This window comes from Lissotriton vulgaris, chromosome 6, assembly GCF_964263255.1.
Source record: "Lissotriton vulgaris chromosome 6, aLisVul1.2, whole genome shotgun sequence".
In the NCBI taxonomy this organism is placed as follows: Eukaryota; Metazoa; Chordata; class Amphibia; order Caudata; family Salamandridae; genus Lissotriton; species Lissotriton vulgaris.
The window spans coordinates 1,262,435,511-1,262,457,923 of record NC_141694.1 but is presented as its reverse complement, the minus strand read 5'-3'; the positions used below and the strand labels follow the sequence as shown (position 1 = coordinate 1,262,457,923).

Here is a 22,413-nt window from a genome sequence, read left to right as displayed (position 1 = left end):
GAACACTGTGAAGTATGTGATACTTTTCTACTTGTGTATGTACATGTGCTGCCAGTATTGATACCCTGGGATGGTTTGTAATTTGACCTGTTTTCATCCTTCCTCAGTTGTGCAGTGTTGGACCGTTACTTCACCGGGTGGCAGTGTTATGCTGGGGCTCAGTGGTGGACTTTCCTGGAAGTTAGTGGAGTGGTGGGGTAGGTGTGTGGTACTCTGAGCTGGGAGTCAGGTGGCAGTGTAACAGGGATAGTGTGGTTGTCAGAGGAGAAGTGGTTGTAATGTGAGGGGGTGCTACTGCTTGTGATATGGGATTATGTAGTGGTGTGATGGGGAATCGTAGTTTGGTAGTGACAGATGGTAATGTGGGTCTCTCAGGTGGTATTGCTATGGTATTGGTGATAGTGCTGTGGTGGAATAGAGGAAGGTGGTATTGTTATACCAGTTTTACTGCAGTCGGGGTTAGCAGGGCATTTATTTTGCGATGCTGTAATGTGGTTGGATTATATTGTTGGAGAAATGTAGTGCTTGGCTTACTTGTGATTTGCATTGGGTGGTAGTGAATAGTGTTGTGGTGCTGGAAGGTGCTAACGTGGTAGTGCTGAGGTTGTTGTGTGTTGATTGGGGATTGTCTAGGGCTGAGGTGGGGTTGCCAGCGTGGTGGTGTGGGAGAGTATTGAGATGGTATAGTGGTAAAGTGATGCAGAGATATTTTAAGGCGGTCCAATGGGGCGTTAGTGTGTTGTTGGTGGGTAGCAGAGTGGTGATGGTTGGTGGTAGTCTGTCTTTTTTTTTTTTTTAACCTTCGGGATCAAGTTCACGCTATATAAAACTTTATAAATAAATAAATTTAACTTGTATGATCAAGGTAACTGTTAGCAGCAATACTACATGTCGATACTCGGAGACTCGGACATCTTTCAAGTGCTCACCGTCCTTTTTCCCCAGCACCCTTCCACTCCGACCCCCCCCCCCCCTAGGGGCGCCAATCTGAGGGGTAGCCCCGGGCGCCACAAGCTCTAGCTACGCCCCTGCTCTCTTCCCTTCTCCCATCTGTTTTGTAGTTTTATATAGTGCGAACCGGACCCAAAGGTCACCAGTTAAGGACACATTCATTATTTAATAGGCACAGGGAGATTAAGCAATTTGCTCAGAATCACAGTACAATCAGTTATTTTATGGTGCTCGGTCCTACTGTAGCTCTGCAGTGCAGTGCTGCTTGCACCCACGGTTGGTTTAACGTACAGTGCCGCTATCCACGTTTTATCACACAGCATGGCCGGGTGGTTTCCTTTATTTATGCACACCGTCTTCACTTTAAAATTCACCTTTTGCAGAGGCTTTCTTTTGAACAAACATGCACAGACATGATGCTTCCCCGGGAGTCTTCAGTTAGATCCCAGTACCGGACAACGAGCTCCGCAGCAAATTAAATAGAGCAGCAACGACAGTCTGGAGATCCAATGGAAAAATGGAAGTGTGGGTCATGTGACAGGTTCGGTTTCTATTCCTCCTCCCTAGACTCTAAGCTGCTTTCTCAGACAATTGAGTGATTTGTGGTCCACAAGCAACGACACATTATACTGGAACTTTAACTGTGAAATACAATCCCCATGATGCAAAGGGGCTCGCTAGCTGTAGCGTTTCTGCCACAATATGGAGGGGGGGCACAAACCATTTCAATTGCAGATTTTAGGTGAGCGGCTGTGCATTGGATAATATTTATAGGCTCCCATGCCTACCAAAATTAAGTAACTAGTGCTCATGTAAAGCGCTTCAGGTCTTGCGCAATATAGCACTGTAAAAATAAAAGTTACATCAAAAGTAGTGAACTGCTGCAGAGTAAGGAGTTGTTATAAGATGCATGGCATCGGGCAAAAACTACATGGCAAGCGTCTTCGGGACACCCGCTGTGGTGTGAAGGTGGCACTTTCTTGCTTTGTGTGGGTTGTCAGATGTGGGAGAGTGTGTGTGTGGAGTAGCAGCCAGTGCTGCCACCAAAGAGAAACAAGTCTGAGTAATTACTTCGCCCCCATGCCCAAAGAATAGTGATCGGGTGTAATGTAACCTCCAACACCTTTCAGCTCACAGCGGGGGCCGCCATGCTAATCCTTTCCCCTGGAGCCCGGGCCGCGCCTCCTCAGGTTCTTCGGGGCATCGGCCCAACAACCTGTGACTCTGGGGAAAATCACGCAAACGCCCCATGCCTAAAGTAATGGGCTCCAATACTTCCGATATGAGTTAGCGCTATATGAGCTGCTTAATATTTCTTGGGCAGCCCTCCTTCTTAAAATCTACATCGCTCCGAGTTAGATTCATCAGAGCAATGTATAGTTTTTTTTGTAAACACCCATGACGTGTGGGATCCTAAGGGGAACCATTTTTCCCCTGCAACTCCACAGGCGCTATAGCTCAGAGACAGGCGCTATAGCTCAGAGGCAAGGTCATGTGCATGTGTTGCCGGATCCCTCTCATGCAAGGGTTCAAATCCGACCATTGTCAGATATTCAAGAACGCCAGTTTGGTCGGTTATACAGCGGTAATTAACGAGCTAAGAGGTCATAATAAATCTTCAGAGACAGCGTACGCTTTCAGGCCTATGGTCCGCAACCAGTTAATGGATCATGCACATTAAATGGGATGTGAAGGGGAAAATATATCTTACAGTCTATAAAGAATTTGGTATTCACAGCGGGTGGCCCCAGTGGGAGGGGGGCATGAGCCTCTCTCTGATTGGCTGGGTCTCCTCATCTTCAAGATGGAGGGGACTTAGATGTGAGCTTCACCTCCCCTCCCCCACCTGAGGGGTGGTGAGGGGTGGTGATGGCAAGAGTGGGCACACCCCTTCTCCTAACTAGGTTTTCCCACTAATTCTCCCACCCAAAGTGGGGGTCAGAACTGCGTACAAAGGTGGCAGGCCTTTGAAGCTTCCCCTTTGTGGACCCAGCCATTCTGGGGGAGGAGACATGACACCTGCTCAGGATGGGCTTTGTTTCTGGACAGAGAGAGAAGAGGCCCTCTATCGAGTGGTTCAGAAACCTGTATGGTGGTGGCAAATGGTGGGCAGCCATTCAGGAACCATACCAGGGCTAGTCGTTTTTCAGGGGGTATCTCTAAGTTCGTAATGACCAAACCCCAGACTATATACTCTTTATTGCTTTACTGCACATACAATGGCTAAGAATGGATGTAGGCACTGTAAGAGTACAGTGCTCGTGCAACTGTACCCTCACCTGGGGGCTAGTGCACCCTGCTAGACGGGTGACTAACCTAGGCCCCAGGCAGTGGTTTGCAGGCATGGCACACAGGGATGTGTGCCATGTTGACTCTTCACTTTTCTCTGCACCAAAACACGCAGCCTGCAATGGCAGTGTGTGGGTTTGACGGTGCAGGGCCTCTAAGGGTCCCCGGTAGCTTGTCTCCTTTCTGGTAAAGAATTGGCTTGGTAGTTTAGTCTGCCCTGTTCCCATGATGCACTGGGCCAGGGACAGACTGATTTGCATATAGCCAGGTTCTGAGCTGGGATGGGGCAGTGAGATAAATAACGGTGATGGATCAAGCCCTGATCTTTGGACTGGGTAAGAGTGGTCTGCTCAATTCAGACACTCTGTTCATCACCACCCCCTTTTGTAAATCGATTTTGGCCACTATAGGTGTGGCAGGGTATACTCAGACATGAGTCCCTTTCTCACTGCTCCATCAGGATTCAAGCAAGCCGGGCCGAAGAGGCTGAAATGCCAGAAACCGGTCCCCGGTAGCTTGTCTCCTTTCTGGTAAAGAATTAGCTTGGTAGTTTAGTCTGCCCTGTTCCCATGATGCACTGGGCCAGGGACAGACTGATTTGCATATAGCCAGGTTCTGAGCTGGGATGGGGCAGTGAGATAAATAACGGTGATGGATCAAGCCCTGATCTTTGGACTGGGTAAGAGTGGTCTGCTCAATTCAGACACTCTGTTCATCACCACCCCCTTTTGTAAATCGATTTTGGCCACTAAAGGTGTGGCAGGGTATACTCAGACATGAGTCCCTTTCTCACTGCTCCATCAGGATTCAAGCAAGCCGGGCCGAAGAGGCTGAAATGCCAGAAACCGGTCCCCGGTAGCTTGTCTCCTTTCTGGTAAAGAATTGGCTTGGTAGTTTAGTCTGCCCTGTTCCCATGATGCACTGGGCCAGGGACAGACTGATTTGCATATAGCCAGGTTCTGAGCTGGGATGGGGCAGTGAGATAAATAACGGTGATGGATCAAGCCCTGATCTTTGGACTGGGTAAGAGTGGTCTGCTCAATTCAGACACCCTGTTCATCACCACCCCCTTTTGTAAATCGATTTTGGCCACTATAGGTGTGGCAGGGTATACTCAGACATGAGTCCCTTTCTCACTGCTCCATCAGGATTCAAGCAAGCCGGGCCGAAGAGGCTGAAATGCCAGAAACCGGTCCCCGGTAGCTTGTCTCCTTTCTGGTAAAGAATTGGCTTGGTAGTTTAGTCTGCCCTGTTCCCATGATGCACTGGGCCAGGGACAGACTGATTTGCATATAGCCAGGTTCTGAGCTGGGATGGGGCAGTGAGATAAATAACGGTGATGGATCAAGCCCTGATCTTTGGACTGGGTAAGAGTGGTCTGCTCAATTCAGACACTCTGTTCATCACCACCCCCTTTTGTAAATCGATTTTGGCCACTATAGGTGTGGCAGGGTATACTCAGACATGAGTCCCTTTCTCACTGCTCCATCAGGATTCAAGCAAGCCGGGCCGAAGAGGCTGAAATGCCAGAAACCGGTCCCCGGTAGCTTGTCTCCTTTCTGGTAAAGAATTGGCTTGGTAGTTTAGTCTGCCCTGTTCCCATGATGCACTGGGCCAGGGACAGACTGATTTGCATATAGCCAGGTTCTGAGCTGGGATGGGGCAGTGAGATAAATAACGGTGATGGATCAAGCCCTGATCTTTGGACTGGGTAAGAGTGGTCTGCTCAATTCAGACACTCTGTTCATCACCACCCCCTTTTGTAAATCGATTTTGGCCACTATAGGTGTGGCAGGGTATACTCAGACATGAGTCCCTTTCTCACTGCTCCATCAGGATTCAAGCAAGCCGGGCCGAAGAGGCTGAAATGCCAGAAACCGGTCCCCGGTAGCTTGTCTCCTTTCTGGTAAAGAATTGGCTTGGTAGTTTAGTCTGCCCTGTTCCCATGATGCACTGGGCCAGGGACAGACTGATTTGCATATAGCCAGGTTCTGAGCTGGGATGGGGCAGTGAGATAAATAACAGTGATGGATCAAGCCCTGATCTTTGGACTGGGTAAGAGTGGTCTGCTCAATTCAGACACTCTGTTCATCACCACCCCCTTTTGTAAATCGATTTGGGCCTCTAAGGGTGGCATCATAAGTGCTGCAGCCCTTAGAGGCCTTTCCTGGTCACAGTGCCCTTGGTACCCATGGTATCTTTTACAAGGGGCTAATCTGTGGCCAGCGATGTGCCAATTGTGGGTACAAAGGTACAGATTTGGGAAAGAACACAGGCCCTGGAAACTTAACTAGCACATCATGTCAAAGTGCATTAAGTGTTAGGCAAAACGTGTGGGGGGTTACTGCAAATGAAACCAACTTTCCTACACACTGTAAGGTGTTTTAATGTCTCATCAGGGTAGTAAGGACTATGTAAATGCAATGTAACATTTAAATCAATACAATAATGACAGGTGTTCATATATAGTCCTAAATATGTCTCCTCCTAAACTATCAAACCACTCAGCAATTTTAGTGAAATCCTTTCCAATCTCATTCACACAGGAACATACTGATTCCCACAAACCAAGATCTCAAAAAGTTTGGACTTTACAGGAAATGATAGTTATATTATCCACATATGCCCCTATAAGCTTATTTGTATTCAATATAGAGATGCAGCATTCTCTATCTTTCCTCATGGCTCTTCTCATTAACACCTCTTGGGGAGAGGGATCAGTCTTTTTTATGGAGTGCTTTTAATGCTCATGAGAAGAAGAGAAAAATCATCAGCCCACTTAAGACTCATTGAGGCACATACCTTGTTCAGATCCCTGCACTGTAATCTGCTCATTCCATTTCATAGTTGCATTTTCAAGGCACAGTACTTTGTCAGCACAGTTGTTACCCATCATGACTATGTCATCTTCAGCTTTATGGCCTATGCATTTCATCACTGCAATTTCTCTAGGTTGTTGTATTGCTTCCAAGAGATCAAGAATATAGGAACCTATCCAGATGGGAGTACAAGAGGGTGTCATAAAACTCATTTGAGGCCATAGTTGCCTAAAATTGTAGACCACTTTAAATCCATACTAGCTGCATGAGTAACTTGTCATGTTCAATTTGTTTGCAAGGCAGCACACCCTTGCTACAGCAATTAACTCTGCATTTGCCCTGAAAATACATTCGGTGGGTATGATGTTTCAATGATTTCAGAAATGGAACAGACTGCATAAGAAGCTATTAATGCTCCATGTTGGTCTCATAAACAAGAACCATTTACTAACCAGGTCAGAAATTTAAATTGGAACATCTTTAATAGTTTGCCTTGGTACACAATTCTGTCACAGCAATACAATCATGGTCTGTATCCTCATCATCATCAACATTTTCATCGCTGTGTAAAATAGGCAACAGCATTGCAGGGTTCAGAAAATGTCACCTCTTGATAAAAATGTTTTCAGCCGCTAATATTGTCTGCTCATAGCTTATGGGGCGACTGTTAAGTGAGGAGTTCAGGTGCGTGTCAACAAAATCTCAATGGAATGTGTGACAAATACAATGAGTGTATGTCCCATGACACTCCCTTCACTTTGTTCAGTTACAAGGCAAACACCTGCAATCGCCTTCAGACAACAAGGTAGAGCTACAGCTACTGGAACAAACACAGTAGAAAAATAAGCAACCAGCCTCATCACTCCTTTTCACGTTTTTGAGTAAGAAATAAAAGTGAGCACCCACTCTTCTCATGACACAAAAGGAAAACATTATTTTCTCAACCAAGCATACTGAGGGCAGGTGACCTACATAAATGTCCTCTTAATTCTCAGAAGGCCTTCATTCAATTATCATTAAATGGAATTGTATCCTTGATAACATTGTGTGTCAGCCTTATTAAAGGCTTTGCAGTCAAGGAACTGTTTGGAATCCACTGACAACAGCGGCAAACTATTCCCAAGAACATCCTCATTTCCCTCTGAGTGTTTGGAGGGTTAATCTTCGGGACTGCAGAAACACGTTCTTTTGAGACTTTCCTTGCCTCCTTCTCAATGTGATGACCAGAATATATCACTTCTCTTTTACAATGCTGCATTTTTGTGGGAGAGACCTTGTAACAATTGTCAGCAAGATGATTGAAGAGTGCAACTGTATCTAATGCATAATCTTCTCTGGTCCTTGATGCCACTAACAGATCATCAATGTATTGAACCAAGACTGAGATGCAGGTTAGCTGCAAACTTTAAAAATCTTTCTTTAGGATCTGTCTAAAAATCTAGGGACTTTCAGTATACCCCTGAGGGATTCGACACCAACTAAACCTCCCTAAAAATGAAGGACTTTCAGTAGACCTCTGTGGGATTTAACTCCAAACTAAGACTTTTATTTTGGAAACAAAATGCAAAAAGACATTTACTACAATCATGCAGAAGAATGGAAAATAACGCTTGGCAGCAGTCAATGACTGTATACCATTCTGCATCTGCAAGAATGTGGAAAAATAGATTTGGTACCACCTGACAGCATGTGATCACTGTTTGGTTGATTCCTCAAATATTCTGCATTTTCCTCCACTTACCACTTGTTTTCAATGCCCATCAGAGGAGAGTTACAGGGACTACCAAGCACCTCCCAAAAAAATCCCAGCTAAATATTTTTTCTATGATGGGCTTTATTCTTTTGAAAGTTTATATTGCCTAATTTTGGGGAAACAGTTGATTTTACTTGCATTTTAAATGGCTCTGCACTTCTTATCAATCCTATTTATTTTCCTGTAAAATCGCATACCTCTTCTTTGACTGTATGTCCTAAATCCTGCGGGAGTTCATCCTTTCTTTAAACTGGAAACAGCTGAACTGTTGAGCCTTGTGATTTTATTTTTAAAACTGTATTTTCAACGTAGGTTTCAATTGCAACACCATCTAGTATGCAGTAAATATCACAGTTCATTTTACAAAGCAGGTCTCTGCCAAGCAAGTTAACAGGACTCAAATCACATAAAATGAACTGATAGCTGTTCTCAATTGAACCTATCTTAACCAGGACATCTGCTCTAACCGGATTATTATTTTGTTCATTGCTAATGACTGTAACTTGGACCTCTCTTCCTGAAAGGATAGGTTTGGGACCGCCACAGAACAATTTGTAGAGAGAGTAGTACCATATTCTATCAAGAATCATACTGGGTGGCCATTCACCTCACTATCTACATATGGACCACTCTCATCTACCTCTAGGACTACACTAACCATGCAAGCCTCCTCCACCCAAGGCATCAATATTTGTCTCTGATGAAAATTAAGAAAATAATTATTTAGAAACAATGGATTCTGTCTGTACTCTGGATTGTATTTTGTATTGCATATTGTTTCTCATCTTCTGCTGCATCACTGGTGCTATAGACATGTTTGTATAGAACTGCCCTTGCATTTCCATATTCTGCATGGAAGTCTGTTGGGATGGGGCAACACACGCCATCTGATTTGTGTTTTTGTGTATCTGGGTGTAAGAAATTGGTTAACTGTTTGAGGGGGTTGACACCATTTTCAAGCAGCAACCACATATCTTCTCAGGGTGCTGTTACAAGCAAACCCTAAATTAACCAGTGCTCAACTCTCAGGTAGACCACCCTAAGGCTGATAGGTCTAACAGTGGAGCAAAAACGTATTCTAGATTCAATCTAGATTCTGTTTGCACTTGTGCTTCCAATATTCAATTTTGACACAAAAATGAGAAGCGGTGCTCTTCTTTAACAAATTAGTATTTGCATTCACTCCAGGATGGCTCACATTCACATTTCTTCTGCCACACCCTTGAGTCTGCTCTATTTCATTTCCCACTCCTGTGCCTTCCACTCCATGCATCCTATTCATTTCAGAATTCGCAGGCTGCACAAAATCAGAATCAGAACCCATAGTTTGGTTTCTGTTGTTTCTTTGAAGCTATGCCTGCGCAATCATCAATTTCTCCTTAATCTTTTTCTGTTTCGCGTCAAAGCAGTTTTGGAGTGGGCCTTACCGAGCCCACCGGTGCAGGGGTTCACCCTTCTTTTCGCACTGGTCCTTTAGACTGACAAAATAGAAATTGGCACGGTAGCTGTAATATTACACAAATAGTTTATTAAAATCTCATGAGTGAAACTACCTCAATACACAACCCTCAGGCAATGTATGAGGCAGCACATAGAGTAAAGAAACCATGGTGCTTATATACTGTGATAGTTGCAGAGTAAGCATAGAAACTCAAAAAGAGGCAGTACAAGTGTACACACAAATAGTCATCTACATATAAGGGTACATCAAAATTGCTTAGTCAACAAAGTGTGAGGAGCTACACAACTGCTAACATCAGGTAAAATAGCCTGACAGTTAAGTTTGTAACAGGTGCATTCCAACAGCTACAAGTCTTTCTGAGCATGCGCAAGGCTCTGGCTCGGTGCTGAAAGAGTCAATTATAGTTGATGACTACAGCGAAATACAAGGGCTGGCAACAGTGAGGATGGGAGAAGCATGTGGCTAGCACATGGCTAACTAAAATATGGCTGCCACTAACAAAATGGCTTCAGCTCATGCTAACAGCGATCTCTGCCAGTTTCCACACAGTCACTAAAATATTTGTAGTACGCCCAGATTTCATCAATACTCTTGGTTTGCACATCAGATTCTGTTGAATATAAGATCTAAGCTCTCGATACAAACCTAAAGCGATCTCTGATATGAATTCAATAACCTCTTCTTTCTCTGGCTCTTCAACTCCAATGTATTGCGACAAATCAGCATTGGCCTTTCATAATGAGCATGCACTGACTCTTTTGGCTCTTGTGGCACTCTCATTATCTTTGTCCAGTGCCCTTCCTTCTCTGGCTCTTTCTTTTTCAAAGTGTCTATTACTATTCTGAATTCTTTAGCAAGCACCTTAGCTGGAGCAGTATGGGTAGAATCTAGCGGATCTTCAGCCTTGAAATTTATCCATAAACCATTAGGGACAACAATCTCCATATCAATCTGAAGCATTTTCAAAATGGTCAGCAATCTGTGATCCTCCATGTACCACTTGTAAGGTTCCTTTCTTCATTTTGAAAAATATGCTGAAAAGGCATAAAGATCACTCCTATTCCAAGGTACATGCACATAATTATTTTAATGTCTCTCGTTCCGATTCACTAATGACCAACCACCTTTGCTATCTTTCCTGTGTCTGAACTTTTTGTTTTAGTAGTAACTTTCTTCTTCCACTTTTCTCTGTATTTCTTGAAATAGCTCCAATCCTTAGTTTTCTCAACTACATCCTTAATATAAGCTTGCAAATTCGCCAAACGCCTCTCCTTTCTTTTTCACTCAAATCCTTTTATAGCTTCTCTGCAAATTCTTCGTTTTGCTTATATCTACCTTATATTCATGAGCTAATTCCTCAAGCTTATTATGTGCTACATTCACACACTTTACTGCTTCTCTAATCAAGTATATAATTTCATTCACATTGTAAGACATTATTCTATCTAAATCAATTGTTGCCTGCAAAATGTTTCCGCATTCAATCTGTAAGAGTCCAATAATAATCTCTCTCTCTTTGGGAAGTTCAGTAGGTTCAGGAGAGGCAGAAGCTGCATTATGCACAGTAGTAGGTACTGTAGTATCTCTACTAGTGCTAGGTGAAACTGCCAATGCACTCTCGGGCAGAGTACTTGCACTTGCTTTTGTATTCATAATTTTCACTGCAAGTGCCATCAGTCCATGGTCGCTCGTATTCTGTTTACCCAATGCACCCCAGTCAGGTACAACCGTGGAAACCATTCATGTGTGTGTGTTCGGAGGAGGTCTAGAATTCAAAGGATTATTTAAAAAGTTTACCTCCTCATTTGAATTTTTTTTGCAACAGTTAATGAAACAACTGATAAAAAGAAAGCAATTGAGAGAGATGGAGAGAAACAAGACAAAGAAAAACTCTCACTCCTTTTACATTATCCGCCATGTAATCACACCCAATGAACTCGAGTCCCAGAGTGGCTATGCCAAAGGTCAACCCTTCCAGTGCGACAACTGTGGAAACCAACCAATGACAGGGCAACGCTGTAGTGATGTCTCGCCAACCCTTGCGCGACTCTTAGCATCAGTTACCCAATTGGAGCGCTGCTTTTCATTGAATTGGAAAGCAATACAAAACAAGAGACAAATAAACCTTGTCTGCTCAACCTAGACAGGAGAAAATCTGCATGTTAGATTAAAATGATCTTGCACTAAATAGAAACAAGACAAGTACTTTTGTGGCACTTGTCAAATATGATTCCCACAAAAACAGACTCTGTTCCAGCGGCACTTTATCTCTAATTATTGTATTTACTTGAGTGCACTAAAGAGCAAAGAACACCAACCCAATTTAAACATACAAAACCCTGGAAGAAAACTCGGTTATTAGAAAAGATCCCTATCCGTGTGAATATGACACTTTGCAAATCACACAACCAATTTGTAGATAAGTACAACAATTCGACAATATCTTGAGATCTTGGATTAGGATGAATCAGATTACCTTATCAAAACTCTTATGCAGATCACAAATATGATAAATACATCAAAGTCACAGTAATGAAACCACTGACTGATCCAAGAATCAATAGCACGTAACAGAAAACCTCACCTGCAGCCTAACAGTGTAAAACTAAATAGAAACCACACTTTTAACTATAAAAAACACAATTCATCAATAGCACAAACTCTGAATATTCTCAATCTTAAAAATTCAATCCACCCTACTAATACTCGCAATCCTTTGCTCAAGAACAGCAACAGCAGCTTCAGGAGCTTAGCAAATAATTCAAAGTAGGTCCAAAGTGGACTTGGGAATGCAGACAGCAAACAGACTAGGGGCTGGGCAAAAGAGAATCTTTAAACACTCCCTTATCTCTCTAACCATCTTCTGCTACCAAAATTATGTGCAAACAAAACAAGTGATGGACCGAATGTGGATCAATGTCACACATTCATCCCAGTCCAGAGATCTGGGCCCAAATCCATCGTTTTTTTGCACTCCACACCACCCTGGGTGAGACAATGGCGATATGCAAATCAGCTCTGACCCTGTGCCCCATGGGAACAGTCCAGTCCGAACTACAAAAGCCATGTCCTTCCCAGAACGGAATCAAGCATCCGAGGACCGGACCGGTTTTGAGGTAACACCTCTCATCAGCCCGGCTAGCTTGACTCCAGTGGTGTGGAGTGCCTGGGACCCACGTCTGAGCATCCCCAGCGCACTTAGGGCGGAATTTACAAACAAAACAAGTGATGGACCGAATGTGGATCAATGTCACACATTCATCCCAGTCCAAAGATCTGGGCCCAAATCCATCGTTTTTTTGCACTCCACACCACCCTGGGTTAGACAATGGCGATATGCAAATCAGCTCGGACCCTGTGCCCCATGGGAACAGTCCAGTCCGAACTACAAAAGCCATGTCCTTCCCAGAACGGAATCAAGCATCCGAGGACCGGACCGGTTTCGAGGTAACACCTCTCATCAGCCCGGCTAGCTTGACTCCAGTGGTGTGGAGTGCCTGGGACCCACGTCTGAGCATCCCCAGCGCACTTAGGGCGGAATTTGCAAACAAAACAAGTGATGGACCGAATGTGGATCAATGTCACACATTCATCCCAGTCCAAAGATCTGGGCCCAAATCCATCGTTTTTTTGCACTCCACACCACCCTGGGTTAGACAATGGCGATATGCAAATCAGCTCTGACCCTGTGCCCCATGGGAACAGTCCAGTCCGAACTACAAAAGCCATGTCCTTCCCAGAACGGAATCAAGCATCCGAGGACCGGACCGGTTTCGTGGTAACACCTCTCATCAGCCCGGCTAGCTTGACTCCAGTGGTGTGGAGTGCCTGGGACCCACGTCTGAGCATCCCCAGCGCACTTAGGACGGAATTTGCAAACAAAACAAGTGATGGACCGAATGTGGATCAATGTCACACATTCATCCCAGTCCAAAGATCTGGGCCCAAATCCATCGTTTTTTTGCACTCCACACCACCCTGGGTTAGACAATGGCGATATGCAAATCAGCTCTGACCCTGTGCCCCATGGGAACAGTCCAGTCCGAACTACAAAAGCCATGTCCTTCCCAGAACGGAATCAAGCATCCGAGGACCGGACCGGTTTCGAGGTAACACCTCTCATCAGCCCGGCTAGCTTGACTCCAGTGGTGTGGAGTGCCTGGGACCCACGTCTGAGCATCCCCAGCGCACTTAGGGCGGAATTTGCAAACAAAACAAGTGATGGACCGAATGTGGATCAATGTCACACATTCATCCCAGTCCAAAGATCTGGGCCCAAATCCATCGTTTTTTTGCACTCCACACCACCCTGGGTTAGACAATGGCGATATGCAAATCAGCTTTGACCCTGTGCCCCATGGGAACAGTCCAGTCCGAACTACAAAAGCCATGTCCTTCCCAGAACGGAATCAAGCATCCGAGGACCGGACCGGTCAGAGCTGATTTGCATATCGCCATTGTCTAACCCAGGGTGGTGTGGAGTGCAAAAAAACGATGGATTTGGGCCCAGATCCTTGGACTGGGGTGAATGTGTGACATTGATCCACATTCTGTCCATCACTTGTTTTGTTTGCAATTACCGCCATAAGTGCGCTGGGGATGATCAGACGTGGATCCCAGGCACTCCACACCACTGGAGTCAAGCTAGCCGGGCTGATGAGAGGTGTTACCTCGAAACCGGTCCGGTCCTCGGATGCTTGATTCCGTTCTGGGAAGGACATGGCTTTTGTAGTTCGGACTGGACTGTTCCCATGGGGCACAGGGTCAGAGCTGATTTGCATATCGCCATTGTCTAACCCAGGGTGGTGTGGAGTGCAAAAAAACGATGGATTTGGGCCCAGATCCTTGGACTGGGGTGAATGTGTGACATTGATCCACATTCTGTCCATCACTTGTTTTGTTACCAAAATTATGTGGGCGTGAGATACCCCTAAATTCTCACAACCTCCAAAACAACTTAAATAACACGCTCATGGGTGGGTGGATCAGGGTCAGTGTTAAACACTTAATTTCATGAGGCAATGTGTACAAATCGTCATATCAAAATACAGTCAGCTACGATAAGTGAGTTCTAGGGCAGAATGAAAGATTTACAATGATTTATTACAACAATTCAAAGGGTACATACAGAGATCGGAATGTGCAGATGGATAAAGGGCTCTCAGTAAATGGCAATACAAAATAATAGGCAAAATCAAAAACATTCTAAGTCTTAAATGTTTAGCACCATCAGTAAGAAATCAGTCAGCATCCCTAGTATCATGGGAAAGCCATCTGGCTCACCCCCAAATTTGAGATTTTATATAGGAAGTGTCAATAGGAAATAACCAAACATCACTTTGCCTGACTACGTGCAGCAGACATAATAAACAGTGAACGTGACACGTAGAGGCCGCCAGTTTGAACAAGATGGCACACAGGCCTAACTAAGGCCTAGTTAGCATGAGTCCAAAAATATTTCTACACTCAAGCAAGGTCCATGTTAAGCATTTGTTGTTATCCATCTTAATAATTAACCTCTTAGCTGCGTTGAACGTTCAGCACCCAGTGCTGAACGTTCAAATAACGAGCGCTGGCCCGTCGGCCAACTGTCGTGCGCAGCATTGGCAAGGTAGTGCTCGCGACGACCGTTGGCTGACGGCAGCGCTTAAGGGGTTAAAGTCTCCCTCTCTCGTCTTTGTTGTTTTGCCAGTATCAACTGGTTTCTCCCATGGCTGTGACCTCCACTCCAGCATCCCTTGGAGTACACAAAGGTAAGCATTTTGTTATCTTCCGAAGGGGACATAAAATAGACTCTAGATTTCTGGACTTCCCTTTTCTTCCTTTTTAGGTCTCGTCTAGCAAATGCAGCGCATGCGCTGATAACGCCTTGGCAACACGATTGTTGTCAGTTTGGTGCGCGAAGGGATACAAAACATGTGCGCCCGGTCAGCCGATGTGCATGCTCACGGCGTCTGTATCAGTTTGGGCCCGGACAGCCCATGGGCATGCGCTCGGCGTGTCTTCCAGCTTGCGTCTGGACAGCCAATGTGCACGCTCGCACAATCACGGCGTCTCTTTCAGCTTGTTTAACTTGACAGTACACAAATAAACAGACATAAAACTGTTGTGTCTGAGAATTCCCCAGCTGACCCACATAGGTTGCAGCCATCCAGGGTGCTGAATAATTTCAAAAACTACTCGACTCTCGAGGGGTCCACCCCGGTCGACGGCGCAGCACTAGCTACGCTGCTAGTGGCACAGATCATGCAAGCAGGCTGTCAGAGAGCTGCCAAGCTCTGCTGGCTTTGTGACGCCGCTGTAGCACTATGAAAGTAATTTGGACAGCCACCACTGTCTCATCATGCCCTGACCGGCCCAGAACGAGATTAGTGCTCCTACGACTGGCAGGTATGTTGCCCTCACGCAGCTCTTTGCTGAAAAGGAAAAGTCAGACTGAGACTGACTGCAGAAGAATTTCAGCTGCAATACAACAAGGCAGAGGCAGCTGATGATGACAGTGCGTTAAGCGATTGTACAGGACATTTTTATAGAAGTAGCAGGGTGAGAGATAGCTCACTGCAGCCACTGACTCGCTTTACTTACTTCGAAACACCGGCCGCCTGGGCACGATTAAGACTCTCAGGCTCACCTGAAGCTGTGTACAGTGGTGTACTCTGGGCTTCTGCCGCCGTCAAGGTCGATGGGTTGGGTCCGTGCACGAATCTCATTTTATTTATTCAAATTTACCGTGGTGCGAGCAGCGCTGCCATTGTCACTGGCTGCAGCCTCCCACAACTTTATCTCATGAACTGCAGCCACCCGCTTGCGGCGCCTCCGTTCTCTCTTCTGGACATCAGTCATCATGATGTAATCAATTATAAATGCCGCGCGAATCATTTTGTTACATTGTACCAGTTACACCTGCAAAGCAGCTCAGTCAGCCCCCAAGCCTGCTGGAGCAGCATGCATCAGTCTCCACTCCAGGGTTAATTTCAGTCAGAATTATTGCAGCATGATTTGCAGCCAGCGCTAGGATTTGACAGTCAAGGAGGCGCTATGCTTATGCGTGACTTTGCATTTCAGTGCGGTGATGCGGAGCACCACACTGAAATGCGTCAGTCTAACACCTGATGCATGATACTTGGCAGGACTGTAGATTGCCTTGCTCCCTTTAGAAAGTATGTGGCAAAAAGGTTGAGGCCATCCTCACCTTGGTTTTCCTCACTCCTAAGAACGGAGAAAAGTTTGTGCAAAAAACTCGAGGGCAATTGGAGAAAATTGTATGACTAATAATGTACGACTCTCTATAAAGCAGCGCTTAGGAGCTTCCCCAAAACAAATCGTATTGCTATGCAAGAATATTTTACACACCACATGAAGTCTGCAGCTAATGTGCATAAGGAAGTATTTAAACATGCTTTAGCAATGCAATAGGTCTCGCATTTAAGCGAGTTTCAGCTATTGACATTGCAAATGACAATGTCTTTTATTGTTGTTTTCGTTTTTAACACTTAAATAAAAAGCATTGTTATTTACTATACTAATAGCTTAAACTTGCGTAAGTGCGAGACCTATTGCATTGCAAATGCTTGTTCTTAACTACTGTTGAGATCTTCATCAGTTCTGCTTACCTTCCTGGCGAAGCTATATTTGGGAAATTATTCTCCTGATTCAGCTGTGAACAGTACTCTCGGCTAGTCGTTTAGCCATAATTAAAATTTGTTCTTTTGTCTTAAAAAAAAAAAAAGTTGTCGCTGATTAAAAAAACAGCATGCTAATCCAAGTTACCTGGTCAGAGGTTTATTTTCCTTTATATTTATTCTCAGTCACATCTACCTTTAATACTTAGTTTTTCGGGCAGTAGGAACCCTTTTCAGTGATTCTCTCCAACCATCCTCTCCCTGGTGCTTCTCTGATCCACGCACCTGAACAGCCACTGTACTCCTCTGAACCCTGGCAGAATGCTGGCTCCTCTTGGCGGAGGTCAGCCGCATCATCATCTTCCACTCAGTTCACTGGCGTAACAAAAATTGAGGGGGCCTCCCTGCAAGGTATGTAGAGGGGCCCCCTCCGGGCTCAAGAGCTCTCCGTACAGAGTGCAGTGCCGAGGGGGCCCCCTGGAGCTTTGGGCCCCCCTCGCACCACGTGGGCTGCGTGGGCCTGTGTTACGCCCCTGACTCAGTTGTTGACACATTCAAGGAACAATGCCTCTTGCCCCTTGTCTGGAAACTTTCTAATCCTCCATAGGGTGGGCAACAACCCATCTTCTTTTCCTACGTCCTGTCCTCTCTTGGTATGCGGCATTGCTGCATCGTTGGCTTTGTTTGGAGAAAGGACCTTTAATAGCCCTTTCTTTGTTTCCTTTACTCTATTCTTTCCTCTTTACATTCTCTCTTTTAGCTGTTTCAGTAAGTTTGTTTTTCCCTTAACCTATTCCTTCCCCTACAGGCTTGTGACAGCCATTGGGAAGTAGTGAATATCCCAAGAGATTTCCCCAAGGTAAGGGTTATTTAATACAGTACACAAAGAAATCAAAATAAATGCATGGAAGGGTTTCCTTGAGAGCACAAGACTATTCCCAATAACCAACAAAAGCCACTGGATTAAACCACTATCTTTGGATTTTTAGAGCAGTATGCTGCTTTGCGTAAAGTGCTTCAACACTTGTAAGCACCATATAAATGCAATTACAATACAATAGAACCGAGGCCTCGTAACCCCTGGGTGTAATGTTGCTCGCAAACTTGTTCTGACATCCTACTTTCCTCGCTCTACTTCATCAAACTGTTATGAAAGGCAAGGTTGTGCATATAAGTGTACCAGTACGACCTTTTAAAGAGCTTAGCCGTGAAATGCTGTTGTGCCAAACTGACAACCCTGCATTGAACCCTCTGTCTAAATACAATAACAATTTGGAGAATCAATATAAAGATGCTACTTTGGTGCAAGTCAATTTATTGACCCCAAAGCACATCCTATGGTAGAAGCCGAGAGAAACCTAGCCAAGAGGTTTATTAAAATGAATTCGGATACGCCCCAAATTTAACAACCAAAAACTATTTTGCAGTTGTAAATAAATGTCATTAATACGAAATAGCTGGAGCAGTTCAGCATTAGGATAGATGACTTTGGAATGTTAAACTGGTTTCCACTTGTTGGCTGTGACCGGCCAATCAACTGTCACTTTGCATTTTCCCCTCTGACAAAGATATTACAAGTACGCAGAGTTCCACACAAGGCCCAGAAATGTGCACGAGGAACCATACGCTGGCCAAGGTTTGAGCTGCTCACTCTGAACAACGGCGGCTGCTTGACAGGGAGTGAGCCACAAATAACTGTGTAAGGAGTGCACTCTTTTATCCTTACACTTGACCACAATGTGGAAGGATCCAAAACTAGGCCAATTTGTCTACAGGGAGAGGATAATAATTTGAGCATCACTTTACTAAAAGACTGACCCTGCCACATAAAACATGGTTGAAATATAAAATGATGGCCCACACAAGCACGATAACTTTTTTCAGTTAATTGATAACAAATGTATTATCAGGTTAATAATATTATGAAAACTGTGAATAAAGCATTCTTTGGCTGAGCAGTTCTGCAGTTTTCCTACACATTAAAACACTATACATATTGAACTCACCCACAAATCGTGTTCCGCATAATCAAACAGCAGCCACACTTTCCTGTCACTGTGTGAAAGAAAGACCTTCTGTAACGCGATTACATTGGTGTGCTTCAGTTCTCGTAACAGCTGAAAGCAAAAGAACAGCTCATTACTTTAAAATTACTTGATCAATAAAATAATCGTTTGTCAAATGTGGGCAATGCAAGAGGCAAGTTCTGTAGACTTTATCATACAATGTTTACAGTCCACTGCATTCCACAAACCTACTTTCCTAGACCTGCCTCTGAGAGCCCTCAGAATCAATGCACAGTTTCCCCCCACAAACCACTGTGCAAGTAAGATCCTGTCCCCCAGTACCAGAATACAACATTAAAAGGCACACACAACAGACACACAAACAAGCACTGCTTTCGGGGGCGGGGGGGGGGGGGGGGGGGGCTAGGGCGGGTGAACCGTACAAGAGTGAATTTAATAGGGAGTCAGAGGAGAGCTTGATGTCATCCTGGACGGTGAGAGACAAAAGAGGAGAGAGAAAGATAGAGGTAACGAGAGGGCGAAAGAGAAGGGGTTGGACAGAGAGAGTTTTTTTAAAGGAACTATAAATCACTCTTGCTCATTCGATGTGGATAAGACAAGAGGGGGTACAGAAACAGAGAAGGACTCGTGATTGATGTTCCATCGCCCTGATCCTGACCGCCACCTAAAATCTACTTCATGGAAATGGTGTTGCTATTAATCCTCAAATCTCCCTAGAATGCATACAAATATATTTCAGCATTTAATAATCATGACAATGCAGGGCACAATAGCAACATGTTAGTCCATGCACAGTTCGCAGGCCCCTTAGATACCATCATGATGCATGGACTAGATTATTCCTGATACACTATGATATGCCTATTGTTAGAAAGGGGGGTTATGGTAAAACGTGTTGTTGTCTAACACACCAACACTCTTTGCACTGAACCTCAGCCACACAGATTGTTACTTCTAGAGTTCATAGATCATGCAAAACGCTTTCACAACCACATTGAGATTTGAGTGACGGAAGCAAGACCATCACCAAAGAGAACTTCACCTTCCAATCTGGAACACAGGAGAATTGTAACTGTGCTCAGCAAAATTAATGTTTTCACTAATATATTAATGACAAAGCTACAGAAACAGGTGATCAATAATTTCCTCATGGTATTTTTAGATGCTTGCAAGATTCAGCCGGGTCTTGTGACTTGATGGGCTAATGCGTCTGCTGTGGGGGCCTGTGTTTGACCTCATGGTCACAGGTTCAAATCCCAGCTGGTCCATTCATCCTTTTGAGGTGGATAAAATGAGTACAATTGAGTTGGGTAATAAACATCTGTTCTTCAGCGGCAAGATACCCTTCTGGGTGACCGGGTGCTTTACAAATACACATTCTTTAAAATCTATACTACTATTATAAAGAGAGAACACAACCCTTTTGGCAAGGTAAACTCGGGAACCACAGCGCCAATCCACACACCAGATACATCCTTGAAATTGTCAGGGTGTGTAGATGGACATAGGCTACATAAAATAAAAATAAAACGTAAATTAAAAAAATTAACTTTAAAAACAAAGAAGTCCCCTGAAAGAAGCGCCGGCCGTGGCGTCTGCGTCATGACATCGAGAGCACGGGGAGGAGCGGCGTTCAGGAGCAATAGGAAGAGCGGAGGACATGATCGCGGGGAGGAGCTGCGGACAGGCGGGGAGGAGCGGCGGACAAGTGGTAATGACTAGCGAGAGCGGCGAGTAAGGTATGTGAACCTGGAGGGACGGGCCGAGGGATGTGACCAGCGAGAAGCGGAGGAGCAGTGGAGCGGTAAAATCAGCAGCGCGAAGAGGAGCGGCGAGTAAGGTAAGTGAACCTGGAGGGACGGGCCGAGGGACGGGCGGTGGGACGGGCCGTGGGACGGGCGGAGGGACGTGCGGAGGGACGGGCGGAGGGACGGGCCGAGGGACGGGCGGAGGGCGGGCAGAGGGACGGGCAAGCCTGAAATGCTGCCCCCAGCCCCCTTCTGCCCCAGGCAACGGTGGGGCGGGCTGCTAGTATATATATAAAGTAGGTTATGGTGCCATCTAGAGAAGGATTTCCCTCTCACGTCATGCTATTAACCGGTGCATCATTGCACTTCCAATAGAGTGTTTGCATTGCAATGAATTAGGGGCTATTTTACATTTTTACATCTTAAAATTACAATGTATCATCCCACATTTAAATCATTTTGTCATACATGCACTGCATACAGAAAGCAATGTTTTGTTGTTCTGCCTTTTCACTGCAGCAGGCTTTCCTATAATGAAGTAGTAGGGATTCAAAATACATCACATCAATTGACTTTGTCAGTCCTTGGTTGAAGACTCTATTATGAATTTTGCAACACAAACAGCAGGTGCTTTGGAAAGAGTCAGCTGCCTTTTTTTTCCAACAGCTGTCAGAACGCATACTTGTTCAGCGAAATGAAAGCTGGAGCAACAAAGAGCAGGGGGGAAATACGGAATATCCACTGTTTAGTAAACAGTCACAAGAAAGTGTGAAGTCACTTCAATGAAGCAATTGCAGAAGAGAAAGCCTCATAGCCGCCTCTCTTATCATGTTCATAAAAAAGAACATTTTCAATGTGAGCAGAAGGTTGAACAATATTTACAGTCAGAACTTCCATTAACACTTGCATGCCACGCTATCGAAGCCAGAAAGTATAATTCAGAACTGTTATGTTTCAAAATATCACACCTAGTAGACATAGGCACATTTATACTGAAAGGGCCCTATTCACTAAATCATTACCGAGTATGCGAAGTAGTACTACAGGAGTACTCTTTTACATACCATTTTTTGTCTTCGTAAATTGACCCCGAAAACGTCAAACTCCATTCATAAAAGAGCAAATACGGGTTCTATCTGTACTAATTGCATATGGATATATCCTCAATATTCCCATCTTTTTCGAATTTTAGATGTTTTGTTGCCAATTCCCCAAATTACCTTTGCGAAAAGGTCTCTATATGTACTACACACAAGCATGAAAGTGCAGGTGCGAACCCAGATATGGCATGTGTAAGTTACAAGAATCATCACTTGCCCTGGCAAAAGCAATATGTGTGGCCCAGTCTGGTGGGTTGGTGGACTAATGGATCCACTGTAGGGGACTGTGCTCTACCTCATGATCCCAGGTTCAAATCACAGAGGGTTCACACAGCCCTTCATCCTTCTGCGGTCGATAAAATGAGTACCATTGAGTTGGGTAACAATGAACATCTGTTATTCGGCGTCAAGATACTGAATGTACGCTTTACAAATAAACATGATATGAATGCAAATTAAGTACTCGGTCTATTTTGTTTGTCGAGCCCTCATGTGTGTTCATCCCACTGGAACGCCACCGATTGCCTCTTGATGTAATGTGAGTACTTTGAAAATGTTAATAAACATATATTTTTTTTTTTAATGAATGCAAATTAAGTAAAGGGCGAACCACAGCACGAAGCACTGTAGGGCATTCAAACA

General features: G+C 44.7%; 1 protein-coding gene across 2 annotated transcripts in view; it reads right to left on the bottom strand.

Annotated features, from left to right (window-relative positions):
• The window catches only part of CDK19 (cyclin dependent kinase 19), a 1,344,771-nt gene that overhangs the window by 793,560 nt on the left and 528,798 nt on the right, over positions 1-22,413 (bottom strand). For both annotated transcript variants that reach the window (XM_086927380.1, XM_086927381.1), the window contains exon 3: positions 18,903-19,013. In XM_086927380.1, coding sequence (XP_086783506.1) covers positions 18,903-19,013 — 111 coding nt within the window. The remainder of the gene's footprint in view (positions 1-18,902; positions 19,014-22,413) is intronic.